The sequence below is a fragment of the Batrachochytrium dendrobatidis genome (genome assembly GCF_000203795.2).
Source record: "Batrachochytrium dendrobatidis JAM81 unplaced genomic scaffold BATDEscaffold_1, whole genome shotgun sequence".
Taxonomy (NCBI): Eukaryota; Fungi; Chytridiomycota; class Chytridiomycetes; order Rhizophydiales; genus Batrachochytrium; species Batrachochytrium dendrobatidis.
This window is the reverse complement of record NW_006281099.1, coordinates 2,323,933-2,338,700: the sequence shown is the minus strand read 5'-3', so window position 1 is coordinate 2,338,700 and position 14,768 is coordinate 2,323,933. Positions and strand designations below refer to the sequence as shown.

Below are 14,768 nucleotides of genomic sequence, written 5' to 3'. Positions count from 1 at the left end.
AAACCTCATTGTAGTTGAAAATAGGGTATACCTTCCTCCTTGTGTTTCAAAAACACACAACAGCGACTACTGTATAGGATATGAATTCATGTTTTGATCGATTTAGATGTATTTGCTAATGATTGCACCTGATTGTGATTGCTGATAGGAAGCTGCTCTTCAGAAATGGAAAAAACACTCTAGGGACATGTGTCGAAGCCTTCTAGATGGTAATAACTAATGCACACTGTTGAAGGCTTTTACTTTTTATCCGACTTTGTTCTATTGAATCTAACCCGAGTTTTTCTGGATCATTTTGAAACAAATAGAGCTAGTGGATTGTACACGGCAGCATACAGTGACGATTGGATTTGCTTGCTCTGAGCCCAACAAGAAAGTACAGGACTGTCTAAAGCAATACTCGACAGAGCAATGGAAAGACAAGTTCCGTGAGGATGAGCTGCGATTAAAAAAAGAGTTTCTGATCGCAAATGGCAGATGGCCTTCACAGTATCAGACATCAGGCCACATTGTGGAATAAGATTTATTTAAGCATAAAATATTGAGTAATTTGTACACTGGAATTCTGATAGGGATGGATTTAGCGACAATGGTGATGATATTTATTTATATTTCAACAGCCATTTCATCATGTTTTGGAAACATTTTAATAACATCAAGCAGACTGTTGCAGTATTTTGGAAACGAGCCTTCCGTCTGTAACATTACACAATTGGTTTAGATTGACAGACTATAAATGAAATGCTGAACTCGCGTCAGATCAAGATCAATACCAAGAACAGCAAACATCCGCTAGCTGCACAGTCATCGTGCAGATATCTTTGATTATAGTTGATTCTCCAGAAAATGAGTGTTGCAGTGGATTTAATTAAAATATATGGCAGCACACTTGCTGGATTCAAGTCATAATGCATTATAGCAGAATCATTGCTTGCCAAGTAAGTCAGCATGACTATAAACACGTGGGTGTTGCCAGATTCAAATCCAGTCCAAATAAATCGAGTTTATCTTGACCCTTGACAATACCAAACTGCTGATCTATCATTTTTATAAATACAAAAATGTCAAACTCTCAGGTCTGGCATATCCAGCAGCTTGTGACTCAGTTTCTGCGCAAGCCAGCAATGGAAGTTGTCAAGAATATTTTACTTTTGGTCACTGTGTATCGCTTGCTGAAAGCTGTTATGCGTCAGCTGCGTGCAAAGGGATTGGTTGCTACTGGAATGCATTATCGTCGTCTAGTTATCCAGGTCAGTATAGTTTCAAATAACTTTAAACATATGTATATCATGTGTATTTTATTCATCTGTTACACATTTGCTTGAGCTCTATGGACGTGATAGCATGATATAGATACTGCTCAGGAAACATTCTTTTGTATAACTGCATGATCAAGTTTGTATTGAGCTGATGTGCCAGTCAATATTTTTATACTCGAGTCCAGTCATTTTCATTGTTTAATAGAGGTTTCTATACCCAGTATTATTAACATGTACATCTTGTAATCAATCAAATGTTTTTACTTTGGTGACACAGTCAATCATTAGTATTGTTCGCTCAAGTAGCTCGTCTGCAAATGCATTGGTGCAACAGCAGATCGACAAGACTGTAAAGTCTATTCACAAAAAAATGGTGCACCACGCTCCTGGCGACAAAATATATCTGAGACTACCAGACAAAGGATTGAGCGAGCGAGAGCTGCGTGTAGAGCTTTCTAGATATAAAAATATGGGAGATGTAGATTGGGAAGGTGGTCGTGTTTCGGGGACTATATATCATGGCGGAGAAGATCTTTGCTCAATCTTGACTGAAGCTTATGGCATGTTTAGCATTTCAAATGTATGTATTAGTTTAAAATGCCAATATCATTTGATTTTTTATGCTAATTATTTTGTACAACTGCCAATATGTACTTTATACTGATTCTAAGCCACTCCACCCAGAAGTCTTTCCTGGTGTTCGTCAAATGGAGGCCGAGATTGTTTCCATGGTTGCTGCCATGTATAATGGCTCGGCAGGCGTTTGCGGTTCTGTTACTTCTGGTGGAACAGAGAGCATTTTAATGGCAATCAAGGCTTACCGTGATATGGCCAAGGAGTTGCGCGGTATCACTGAACCTGAGATGTAAGTGTTTTAATTCGCAATCCATTTTCATTTGGCATATGCACCAACTAAAGTGGTACTTTCAACTTTTTGACAACTCATATTTGTCCTCGATAGGGTGGTTCCTATTACAGTGCATGCTGCTTTTGATAAAGGTGCAAATTATTTTGGGGTTACTATTATACACATTGCTGTCGACCCCAAATCAGGCAAGGTGGATGTTGGCAAAGTTGCTCGTGCAATCAACAGAAACACCATTTTGATTGCAGGATCTACTCCTGGATTTTCGCACGGAATTGCCGACGATATTCCTGCACTTGCCGCGCTTGCCAAAAAGCACAAGATTGGCATGCACGTCGACTCATGCCTTGGTGGTTTCATTGTTCCATTTGCTGAAATGGCTGGGTTTCCACTTCCTTACAAAACCGACTTTCGTGTTGATGGAGTTACCTCCATTTCAGTAGATCCCCATAAATATGGCTTTGCTCCAAAAGGATCATCCGTGATTCTTTATAAATCCAAGGACATTCGCAAATACCAGTATTTTGTTCAAACAATGTGGCCAGGTGTGTTTTCCAAATTGATTCTATTTTCCTTGTGATACAGACACATTGAGTGGAACTTGGAGTTTTACTTTCTAACCCATTGAATATATTATTGAATGTCAAAGGAGGTGTTTATGGATCCCCGTCTGTTGCTGGTTCTCGTCCAGGCGCGTTGATTGCTGGGTGCTGGACAGCTATGCTTAAATTTGGTATAGACGGTTATGTGCAGACTACAAAAGATATTATTGGTGCAGCTCGCAGAATTCGTGCAGGGTATATTACATTTTTAAATCTTGCTTGGATATTATTGATATTATACTCATCCCGACTTTTAATTTAGACTCGCTGCTATTCCAGGAATTCGGATCATGGGCGACCCACTGCTTACAGTTGTAGCATTTGAGGCTATACATCCAATAAAAACATATGCGGTTGCAGATTTGGTTTCTCGCAAAGGATGGCACTTGAATGTGCTTCAATTTCCTGCGTCTGTCCATATTGCATGTACCATACTCACCGTTCCTATTGTAGATCACTTGATTGCTGACGTTGCTGAGGCTGTTGAGATTCTTCAAAAAGACCCGACAGCTGGAAATGGAGACTTGGCTGCTATTTATGGTACCGCTGCCACTGTGGACGATCGTTCGATCATTGCTGAAGTAGCCCAAGGGTTTCTTGACGGACTCACAATGATATAGTCTTGTCGAGTTTCTTGGCGCTACCACGTCGCCCAGTTGTGTTGCTAAACTAGCATATTGTTTTGCAAATGATTCACTCCAAAACCTTGAAATGAAATGCTTTTTACTATGGTTTCTATTACCAAACTTGTCGATCATACAATATATGGCTATGCCAAATGAGAATCATTTCAGTTCAAAAGTATAGTTTATGTACATTGTTTACAGCCGTATTCACGTAAAATGAAATACTAAATAAGTCGAAATATATGATAAACAGTTTTACTGGACATTGTTTTATAAACTTTAATTCATTGATCTCCGTGCTCATTCATGTACAAAAATACAGAGTGAATGTTCACATCCTTGACCTCCAACTTTCCTTTCCTCCAAACATTTCAAGTAAACATTGTGTGACTGGCTCGTATTTCAAGCTATTTTTAAACATTCAGTTTTTAAACTTGATTCAAACCTAAAAATCAACCATGTCGGCATATGATGACCTAAAAGATGGTTTGTACTCATAGTATGAGTCTATATTCAATAAAAAGTGTTATTTACTGTCGGCTCATCTATATTATGTTTATAGCTCTCAAGCAGAATCTGCGAGCTCGAGGTGTTACTGCTAAATTAGAAGCGGCCATGCGAGCAGAGCTGTTCAAGGCATTAGATGAGGTATACTATTAACAGTACCATGGCTAAATCAGCACTGCATATATCGCTGGTCTGTCACTCTACTGAAACTCTTAATCTGGCTTATGTTTGTCAACTACTAGGAAGAATTCTCTCCGATTGCAGTGCCAAAAGAAACGGCCGTGATGAACGAGCTTGTTCGAGAATATCTGCAGTATAATGGTTATGGACATTCTCTATCGGTGTTTACTACTGGTAAACTTGAATATGTTTGCGAAAAAGCATGTCAGTTGGATTGTTTAATCCTTTTGACCGTATATTTGATTTCAATAGAATCCAGACTATCTAAAGACATCCCAACTAGAGAGCACATTTCTCAAGAATTGAGCATTCATCCAAGACTATATCCAGAAAACATGTAGGCTTAATCTTGATGATTTGAGCCAATTTCAAAAATATAGCTGCTGGAATTTGTCAGCTGGTTGAGCCTCACATCAATTATTTGTAGACCTTTGCTTTATGGGCTAGCATACAAACACAAGTCTCTTGTAAACCCAGATCGCGTTGTGGCGGAACAGCAGCCTTATAGACAGTCAAGGTTCTGGACAGAAACCAACAGCCATGATCAAATCTCAATAGATTCTGCTAAAAAAATATCTGCGGGACTGGCTTCAAAAATCACCTAATGCATATTTGAATAAACCGACTATTTGTTTATTTGAAAGAATAGTAAATTAAAAACTCAATCAGGCAATAGCTATATCCTCGTTTTCTTGCAACAGCATCTCGCACACGATCGGGTCGAACGTGTGACGCACAAGCATATCATAAAGATCTTCTGGGATCAGTGGAATTAGGGTTTTGGCTGTAGCAATAATACTCTGTGCATTAAGTTCTGGGAAAGATCGCAAAAGTTTCATGGGACTAATCAATGGAATAGTTTAAATTAGCTGGAAATCTTAAATCAATATATTTCTCATTTACATGAATGATCCAACTCTAATATTGCTTTTACCTGAGACTTGCCATCAGATCTCGTTTAATATGGATCACCTGAGATACAGTACATATAATGTTAAGATGAACTCCATATGCCAGGAAAAAATCCCACAGATGCAGTACTTGATCAAGCGGCGGTGTGCAGGCTGAAAACGTCATGATGGCTATATTGAATTACAGGTAAGACACAGCCAGGTCTGTAATTTATATCTCAAGTACACATCACACATATTTGAAAGCCTACATGGAAATGCATAAACAGCTGCGGTAAGCTGCTTGCTTTTGAGATAGTCATACAACTCTGAATCAATCTCTTCTAAACAGCGATCAAGTAACTAGTATGTATGTCACCATTTGAAATCAAATTAATACTAATAAATCAACGGTACTTTTACACTCAAGCAGTCAATATAGATACACCAAACCTATTATAAAATAAAATTGTGAATTACCTTGATTCCACAATGAACACCTTCAAGTGCAGGCTGGACATATAATGGACACGAGTTATGTATAAATGTATTGAATGCATAAAATGCGTCCAGCTCTGGGAGCACATATAAAAAAGGTGCAGCCAATACATTCATGCCTTGAACATATGAAAATCGCATATTAATTAATCTAGATGGTGGTTGATCTGATTCATGAATATAGGGTTGTTAAAAATGGTAAATTTCAAACAAGGTGACTGCGCTGACTCTAAGGCGACTACTATTGAACAAAGCAAATTTCACCTTGAGCCTTCCATACAAATGCACTAAGAATACGAGTAAGCATATCGTTTGAAACCCTGCTTTGAAAACTCTTGTCAGTCATTAAAGTTCTAAATGTATCGTTTTGGATCTTTTCTGCAACACTGCATGAGCCGCGTTGGACGAGCGTTGTATATTCCAAAGCTGAAATGCGATATATTCCCATAAGCGCTTTCCACACCCGTCCTCTTAAATCACATCCATGTACATTATTCCCCTAACAGTGTTTCAGCAGAAATGTAGATCAGAATTACACTGTCCATTTTGATACCACACTAAGCAATATCTAACCCAAACATACCCTTGGAGTGTTTGGAATTCCCTCGATAAGAATCAAATTCCGAAGCAGTTTAAGCGACTCTCGCATTTCACGATCGCTGGTGTTTTTGGTTTCCAATATCTTTTGATACTCCTTGACTACCATATCTTGATGGCTAGATTTGGACTTGGGTTTAACGTGTCCATAAGGAGAATGATAGCCAGCAGATACCCCAGACCCAGTAGATGGATGAGTGGATTTCACACTAGACACTTCTCCAAAAGCTCTGATAGTGGTAGAGGTTCGTGGCTTGATAGTGCTGGTTGGTCGCCGTGTGTTTGCAGTTGATGCGCGTTGAGTAGTATTGACTAACCCTGGATGAATTGTGCCTTGAGCATGCTTTGCTGTAGAGCCAGCAGGTGAAATAATGGGCTGGTGGGTAGAGTGAGGTGAACTAGATACAGGCGATACTGAAGGAGGACGTGCAGACAATGAACTGGTTGCAGACTTTGCAGGTTTACTGCAAGGCAACTTTGTACTGGAATTCCATCCTGCCTTGGGTGTTGCTTTAAGCATCAGGCCGAATTTTAGTAAAGAATTGGATCAAAGATGCAAGAATAAACCATTACAGTTTGATACCATCCGCATAAGAGTCCAATATTGGACCAGATTTGCTCTAAATATTGGATTCATGTTTTCATCTATCGGAATCGTTTGGCTTTCCATCTGCAAACTACAATGTCTAATCTGAACTCGCATTCATGGTTTTTGTAGTAACTCGATTTATTTTATATCACTACTACGATACTTCTTCAAAGGATGATGGCAACAAACCTTCAGCTTCAAGAAAATCATGCTCCAGCTTCAAATACTCTTTTTCTGCCTTTTCATCCTCATCATCCAACACAGCTGTACCGGGCTCTGCAGCAGGAGCATTCCACGACTCCTGCTTTGGTTGGACTGCTGCAGCAATGTTTTTAGTAAGCTACATGCAATTCGGTTAGTAATTAAATAAAACAATTAGCGACGTTCCAAAACTGAACACTGACAACCTGAAGATCAGCAGCATAAAGTTAAATCTTACCAATGCATTGCTTTCAAAGCTTGCACGCTCCTTAATTCGTATCTGCTTCCTTCCATGAGTGTACAATACTCGTCGAGCTTCTTTTTCAAAAAATGCCACAGTCACGGATTTCTATTCACCGAAAAGATCGAGTAAGTTGACAGGCTTTTGACCAATGTGGTAGTTTATAAACTTGGTTACTTACTTCATTCTTTGATGGACGCTGCAAATTCTTGGAAATTTCAAGAATGTGCAATGTGCCAGCATCATCCCCAACTGCAAGATATTGCTGGCCATTTCCAGATCGACCTTGTGGACATTAAAACATCAGTCAGCAAATACATCATGCTAAATTCGATGAATTAAAGGACATACCTCCATATTGGTAAATTTGCATATATGATATCGCAGTGGATGTAACAGTCTGTATCATGGATGGTGCATGCGATGTATCTAGCAAATCCCAAACCTCCAAAACACCATCTGCACGACCAATATAGAATACACCAGGTCGCGTTGGACTCCAACAGCCTGAGATCAGATATGTTGATGCTGGTGCACTGGCTAGAATCGGCCCAAGCTATTTATAAGTTGAATAAAGATCAATTAATGAGCTCAAATGGCAATAATATTGACGAGACCAACAATGGTGTCATATGGGTCGATAATAAAACAAATCACATACCGTCAGCTTTTCCTTCCAAAGACTGAACGACCAACCACCAACACTTAATAAAATATCCGGGCAAAACGGTGATCTTTGCAAATCACTTGCTGGTCCAAAATGAGAGCTAAAAGCAAACTCGACACGAGAAACTGTTTTTACAACTCAACGAAATCAGTATACCGTAAAACAAGCTAATCGCTGCACAACTGTTTTTGAGCTTACCCTTTTCTTCCGTAGCTTTCTCTGCAATCCAATCCGAATAAATCACATCACCTTCCTCGGTCACACAATAGAACTTTGATGTCCATAGTTTTTGTGATGCTGCCTTTTCTTTTTCTTTTCCAGCACTAGGCGGAGTGTCATGAGAAGAAACATCACCTGATTACAATGCAAATTAAGGAAAACGTTAAATCTACTATTCACCACGGTATTCGCGTAAAATGAAACATGAGGGTGTCAGGATACATAGTAAACAGTTGATTTCATGAATGATTGTCAGTTTTCCCCTAAAAACCCAAACATTGGTTTCTTGAACTAGAACATAATCGTGTGTGATTCAGGATATGGCAAAGGAGGTTGCACAGAATTTAATTAAAAACAGTCAAATCCAATATCCGGATTGTAGCACATGAGTATAGTTTCAAATGCGGTGATTGTACAATGTATGGTTATACAAAAAAGTGATAGTTTGATTGTGTCATCATATTCTAAAGAAAAATCAAGGCAATAACTGCAAGATAATGTTCCATTTTACATGAATGTGACTATAATTGAATTTCTACTATTGCAATTCTGGGCTTACCTGATTTTGGCTTATCAACAACTGTTGTGCAAATGCTAACTCTTGTAAGACTATAGTCAAATGTGCTATCAAGGGAACTGAGCGAAACCTGATTTCAGTTAATTTTTAAATCAGCTTAGCATTGTGTAATAAAACCAAAGCACGATACGTCAACAAATGAATATCCTACTCTTAAAAATGGTCGCCATGCCAAATCTAATGATTTCCAATCTTTTTTGTATCTCAAATCCCAGAATGCAATGGTTCCGTCAAGAGAAGATGTGACAATCTGCTTGTGACCATATTCGCCGTGCTCAACCATCTCGCCATTTGAAGACAGCTATTTGTGGATATAAAATTGAAAGCTACGTCAACAGTGATGTATCAAAAATAAATAGTAAACACTAATCTATAAATATTCAACGTATTACACACTTCAAAATGAGTAGATAACCAATGTATATCAGTGACACAGGCACGATGACTTGCTTCGATTGAAGACACGACACTGTATTTTACAACCGGTGTTTCAACATGCTTATCCTTTCCTTCGTCGCTGATGCCAATGCTGTCGTTTTCTGCTTTCCTGGTTGATTTCAACTTATCTTGGTACTCGCTCACATCCCAAAGAACTATCTGTCCGCTTGTGCATCCGGCTACAACTATATTGGGATCGACCGGATTAAAGCGAAAGGCGTGTACATCTTCGGGTGCTTCAAGAATAAGCTATAGTAAACCATAGTATGTACAAACATCTCAATACAATGACAAATGCCTCGAACAAATAATATTATATATAACAAGTATAGTATTTACCTGTGGGTGAATTGGATCGTGAAAGCTCCAAATAATAATAAGTGACTGCTTTGATTTAACACTTGAGCCACGTTCAATCTTTTCTTCATACGACATACGTTGCGTGCATGAGATGGCTAGCACACCTGTTTTCAAATAAATAATACCATCAGCCACAATTAATATAATTTTGATTTAAAAACTTGTAGTCTTACCTTTTTGCTGAGGATGCCAGTCGATACAAGAAATGCAGCGATCTTTGCTGTTTACAAGATCCGTAAATGATTGGTATTCCTAAGCGTGGTGTTAATATATACTTAAAATGATTAGACTTTGTATACAAATAGTAAACCTCAAAAGTAGTAAATATTTACTTGTAAAACGGTGTGAATGCCTTGATCTAGAGTCATATCCTCTTCTCCAAGACAGCTATAATTATTTTCAAAAATATTGACAATGCTGTTTTGTTGAAGTGCATGCTCAAATCTACTCACAGCAAATGATGAAATGTTAAACAAATGTAAAATAAACACTCTACTGTGTATTCAATAGGCATATGATACAACACATTGATAAAAAATGGCTTACCTCACTGCAACATTACGGAGAAAGTTGTCCATTTCAACTGATTGAAGGATCCTTTCACGATGATCATTTTCCATAACAACAGGCTCGTATTGACACGCAAAATTAACTGAGCGAAACCATGTAGTTTGAATGTGCTTACTAACTAGGTCTGGAACGGCCTGTTAAATGTAAGCTGTGAGGTTGATTTCAACCATTGCAATAGCAAATCGTATCTAAAAATGTATGCAAACTAGACATACCTGAACCGCAACTTGCATCTCTGCGCGGGTAAGGTCATAGTTGGCGTCTCTATATGGACGACACTCTAGAAACCCATCGTGAGCATCCCGATCCCCAAATTTGCACAAGTTCTTGTATTCACTCTGTTTGCGTGAAACTTTGACTAAAACCTAGTTAAATGAAGCAAATCATAATCAGCTTATATTCGGTAAACATCCGGATTTACAATGTACATCAAATAATTTTTTTACCAATTCCCTAGTGTTGAAAACTCGTTCCATTTCGATTTCTTTGTCACTTCCCAGCGACTTCCATTCGCGCACAGTCTCTATAATGTTTTGAGCTTCAAAATTGTCTGGCATGTCGACATTTACGATTGGCTAAACATATTATATCAATAAAAACGGTAAAAATCAACGAGTATATAGATTTGATGAAAATGCCACAAAGTATCACAAGTGTCACAAAATCCAATTCTTACATTCAAAATTGCATTCATGGCTTCAATGGTTGTACATATAAAAAAGTTTTGGCCGTACTTGAATTCTGGATCATAATGAACAAGTAGTTCTTCGTGTGGAAATTGCTAGAAAATAGTTATATTTGTATTGCAATCAGACAATTGGTAAACAAATCATGGATATTGTAAGCAAAATCATATAGACTGTTCACCAACACTGGAAAACTGTATTACACTATACAAATGTCTTACGTTGATTATTTGTTTGGCAGGGTAGAAATCAGAAATTGCCAGCCGTGTCTGAATATCGCTTATGAGATCCGATTTGGGAATAACTTTAAACATGGTGTTTATATTCACATTCTCTCCAATTTTGATCTTGAAAATATCCTGAGTGGTTCCAGTGAGAAACAGCGGCATCGTTCCTTCAATCAATGTATCTGAATTATATACCGAGTTGGCCGACACGACAGAAGCTGAATTATTCGACGCAAGTGTTTGAGCCAAACTAGATGACACGGCAATATTTATGCTGCTCTGCTTGCGACTTTTTCCATTAATAGATGAGGGCATATCAAGTAGTCCTCCAGAAGACCCCATTATATTCACATGTGATACGGCTCTGGACTGTTTTGCTGATGACTCTTGTGGTTGCTGTTGGGGTGTAGCATCTGATGGCTCGACTTGTACGGTGAAGAGAGCTTTTGACCCAGTACGAGAATCATGCTTTAGCTGAGTAGTGCTAGCTACATTTGCTTTGGATGAGTTTCTTTTTTGTGTTGCATTCTTTAGGCTTGTTCTTGACTGGGCCAGCGTGGCCTTGCTAGCAGCACGAGATGCAAGCCCAGCCTTTTTAGAAGAAACGTCCTGCTTGCTTTCTGCAGAATTTACTCCGTTCATATTGATAAATCAAAAAGTGTATTAAAATAAATATTACTGTTCAGAGTATACAGCTTAATGGTTGGAATTGTATCTAGCAGAATGCATCAACTTGTAGACCAAAAGTTCAAGATAAACCGTTCAACGCGTCCAAACAAAACCTCGAGTTCAAACTGAACGATATCGGATGTTTAGTATAATTGATATACAAGTTGTACATACTCGACTATTGAGAATGTCGTTGATTAAAACTCGAGCATAACTTGACAATTCATCTCAAACTTGTTGCTCGAATATCCAAACTTTGACACGGAAACTCGACTATAAATATTCGTTTGGCTGAAATAGTTTGTAATAACCAGTTCATTAGATTCAAGAGCTCATCTATTGGATCCAAGGTTTGCATCTTCTTATTCACATCCAATGTTCAACAAATCAAAATATCGCAACTGCACAGTAACCACTGGAAAAAAGGTATTGTTCATTATTACATGTAATATAATGCAGCATGAAAATGCTCTAGTCATTAGATTTAGTTCATCCTACTAACCTTGTGCATCTAACATATATAGAACTGGTACTCATTTGCTAGTAATACTGCCATTCATGTATCCGGTAGTGAGCCATGTCCTATCAAGGCCACAAAGAGTCTTGTTGCGTTTCGTTCAGGTAACTTGGGAGGTGCTGTAGGTGTTCATCTGCTGGCAAATGCAGGCCGTTCCGATACTGTTCTTAGTTTTCAAAACGGGGCTCGAATTACTGACTTGGATTGGGCGCCTTGGAATTTGAGTGATGGATTTGTTCTCAGCACAGGGGATGAGACTGGTGCAGTCAAGCTATGGCATATTCCATGCAGTGCATCAGAATTAAACAATACATCTGGACTAGCGCTACCAGATCTCCCTGCGCTAACATTGCCAGCTGAACTAAAACACATAGAAACTGTCATGTTTCATCCGATTGCTTGCAATCTACTGTCGGTAGCATCAGCAGCCCAAGTCAAACTTTGGGATGTTAGCCATGAAACTATGGCAATTACTCTGGACTGTTCGGAAGTAGTCCAGACAATCAGCTGGTTGGTATTAAATCAAATACTCTTGTGCACTTGTACAGTTAGATGATGCTGATTCTATTTGGATGCTTCTTGATCGTTCAATTCTGCATAGGAAGGAAGATGGACAGCTTCTGGTTTCTATTTCAAAAGATAATATGCTGCGCGTGTTTGATCCTCGTGTCGGATCCACTCCAATCAAAGTAACTGCATTTGATCTCAGTTTGGAAATTGCATTTGAATCTAATCGATGAGTCTTGGATTGTTTTACTAGTCTGTCAATTCTCATAATGGAATCAAACCTAGCAGAGTGGTCTGGGCAGGTGCATCGAATATGATCTTTTCAACTGGTTTCAATTCAAAACGAGATCGAGGTGTGATTTGGATAGTTGTCTTTGTACTTTGTGTATCAATCAATTGTTTTGGGTGGTTGAATTGAAATCTAACACGAAATACAATAGAATATTCCATCTGGGATTTCAGGAATTTTACTCAGTCGCTTGTTACCAACAAATTGGATACATCTCCTGGCATTCTGACTCCGCTTTATGATTCAGACACCAAAATGATGTTTCTTTCTGGAAAGGTATCGATATTTAACCCATCACAGTAGATTTATATGTTATCTTTAGCTGAAAATGACTGCCTATTCTATACATAGGGCGACACTAGTGTTTGGTGGCTAGAACTCAAGCCAGAAAACGAAAAATCACCCGTCGATGTTGGAGTGTATCCCTATGTTGGAAGTGTCACATTTTCTGGTGCATGTCTTGTACCCAAGCTCGGTTTGGATATAATGGGATGTGAAGTTGCTCGAGTTTTAAATGTAGCATCTGATGGCTCCAACATCATCCCTGTATCTGCTGTTGTACCGCGTAAAACCCATGCCGACTTTCACGCCGATATCTTTCCCGATACTCGCGAGGATATTCCTCAAGTGGCAGTTACTGAATGGCTGACCGGCATCAATACCACTCCTCGTATTGTTTCACTTGATCCAGCAAAAAGGCAAAGTTTTGCTCCAGTGACTACGACTGAATCAACTGCTTCTTTATCCACACTCCCAAACCAAATACAACCTTTATTGGACTCCACTAAAAACTCCATATCGGATATACAGATGCAAATCAATACACCTGATTCAGCTTCTACTACTATACCAACAGCAATTAAAAATTCTGCCAAGGTTAATCTACCCAAACACTCTGCTTACAGATTTATCACTGGCAAATCCAATACCGATTATGATGACCTAAAAGGACTGAGTGTCAATTTTCCTAATGAGACAGATGCATTTCAGGTATGCTACTACTCGTGTACTTTTAAACTTCAAGCCCAGTCTTGCCTAGTGTTGCTCATAATATGGCATATGTTTATAAATCATTCCAGATCAATTCAAAATTTATTGCATTTTCAATTTCTGGCCCTGGCGGTCGTGTTGGTGTGTGGCCCGTTGAATCCAAAGGTCGTTTTCCAGTTAAAATTCCATGCATTGTAAATGGATCAGAAATGCTAGATTTTAGACTGGATCCATTCAATGTGCATCGATTGATTACGGGCTGTGAGGATGGACGTATCCGTATTTTTGATTTGCCTGCTAACGGACTAACTGATGATCTTTATCAAGAAAACAACTTTTTCCCTGCGCATAATGGTCGAGTTGTTCTTTTACAATTTCATCCAATGGCGTTAGATATTATCATGTCCTATTCACCTGAACAAGGCTCACCACTGATTAAGATTTGGAATATTTGCACCAAGAAACTTATTTCTACCATGACACTTCCTGATCAAGCACTTAGTGTGGCATTCAGTTATGATGGAAACTGTATTGCAGCGATTTTGCGTGATAAAACCATTCGTGTTTATGACAGTCACACTGGACTAGAGCTTCAAAGTGGACCATCGCACCAAGGAACCAAAGCTGCACGTATTTTATGGATTGGCGATACTGGACGACTGGTTTCCGTGGGATATGCCAGGTAATAACGCTTGATAAAACAAATATATGCATTCCAACGGTACTTGTAAACGTATATTTGAGACTGACTAAAGATAACAATCCATACTTGACCGATTGTCATGGTTGATTGTTGTTGATGGAATTTAGAGCAAACCAGCGAGAAATTATTCAATACGATAGTCAGAATCTGACACTGCCTGTTTGTTCCACTCCACTTGACACGTCACCTAGCATGCTGATTCCCTTTTATGATCACGACACAGGTCTTCTCATTCTTTGTGGTCGAGGAGAGTCTGTTGTCACATTTTATCACCTTTCTACCGAACCCGAGCCG

The 14,768-nt window shown here is 38.8% G+C and overlaps 6 protein-coding genes across 6 annotated transcripts; 4 read left to right on the top strand and 2 right to left on the bottom strand.

Moving 5' to 3' along the window:
- Nucleotides 1-187: 187 nt before the first annotated feature.
- On the top strand, nucleotides 188-520 carry BATDEDRAFT_85403 (uncharacterized protein; the record flags this gene model as incomplete). The annotated part of the gene is made up of 2 exons (XM_006676287.1): nucleotides 188-209; nucleotides 309-520. The coding sequence occupies 2 exons, from the start codon at nucleotides 188-190 to the stop codon at nucleotides 518-520; spliced, it is 234 nt and encodes a 77-aa protein (XP_006676350.1).
- A 388-nt stretch (nucleotides 521-908) lies between these two features.
- BATDEDRAFT_21930 (sphinganine-1-phosphate aldolase DPL1) lies at nucleotides 909-3,346 on the top strand (the record flags this gene model as incomplete). The annotated part of the gene is made up of 7 exons (XM_006675358.1): nucleotides 909-938; nucleotides 1,077-1,250; nucleotides 1,537-1,839; nucleotides 1,931-2,124; nucleotides 2,221-2,669; nucleotides 2,774-2,921; nucleotides 2,989-3,346. The coding sequence occupies 7 exons, from the start codon at nucleotides 909-911 to the stop codon at nucleotides 3,344-3,346; spliced, it is 1,656 nt and encodes a 551-aa protein (XP_006675421.1).
- Nucleotides 3,347-3,810: 464 nt separating this feature from the next.
- On the top strand, nucleotides 3,811-4,644 carry BATDEDRAFT_21929 (uncharacterized protein; the record flags this gene model as incomplete). Its single annotated transcript, XM_006675357.1, has 5 exons — nucleotides 3,811-3,838; nucleotides 3,915-4,000; nucleotides 4,102-4,213; nucleotides 4,292-4,376; nucleotides 4,467-4,644. 5 exons carry the CDS (start codon nucleotides 3,811-3,813, stop codon nucleotides 4,642-4,644), a joined length of 489 nt encoding a protein of 162 aa, XP_006675420.1.
- A 60-nt stretch (nucleotides 4,645-4,704) lies between these two features.
- Nucleotides 4,705-5,911, bottom strand: BATDEDRAFT_8123 (uncharacterized protein; the record flags this gene model as incomplete). Its single annotated transcript, XM_006674909.1, has 5 exons — nucleotides 4,705-4,882; nucleotides 4,974-5,121; nucleotides 5,202-5,292; nucleotides 5,410-5,594; nucleotides 5,692-5,911. Coding segments are annotated over 5 exons (822 nt in total), but the record flags the coding sequence as incomplete, so codon positions are not given.
- Nucleotides 5,912-6,767: 856 nt separating this feature from the next.
- On the bottom strand, nucleotides 6,768-11,441 carry BATDEDRAFT_21927 (uncharacterized protein; the record flags this gene model as incomplete). Its single annotated transcript, XM_006675356.1, has 17 exons — nucleotides 6,768-6,953; nucleotides 7,053-7,163; nucleotides 7,237-7,340; nucleotides 7,407-7,611; nucleotides 7,717-7,847; nucleotides 7,921-8,076; nucleotides 8,501-8,588; nucleotides 8,670-8,819; nucleotides 8,915-9,205; nucleotides 9,296-9,420; nucleotides 9,490-9,568; nucleotides 9,649-9,760; nucleotides 9,863-10,020; nucleotides 10,102-10,251; nucleotides 10,333-10,461; nucleotides 10,563-10,667; nucleotides 10,794-11,441. The coding sequence occupies 17 exons, from the start codon at nucleotides 11,439-11,441 to the stop codon at nucleotides 6,768-6,770; spliced, it is 2,928 nt and encodes a 975-aa protein (XP_006675419.1).
- Nucleotides 11,442-11,843: 402 nt separating this feature from the next.
- Nucleotides 11,844-14,457, top strand: BATDEDRAFT_85405 (uncharacterized protein; the record flags this gene model as incomplete). The annotated part of the gene is made up of 7 exons (XM_006676286.1): nucleotides 11,844-11,894; nucleotides 11,993-12,475; nucleotides 12,534-12,674; nucleotides 12,746-12,845; nucleotides 12,933-13,057; nucleotides 13,133-13,771; nucleotides 13,861-14,457. 7 exons carry the CDS (start codon nucleotides 11,844-11,846, stop codon nucleotides 14,455-14,457), a joined length of 2,136 nt encoding a protein of 711 aa, XP_006676349.1.
- Nucleotides 14,458-14,768: the final 311 nt, after the last annotated feature.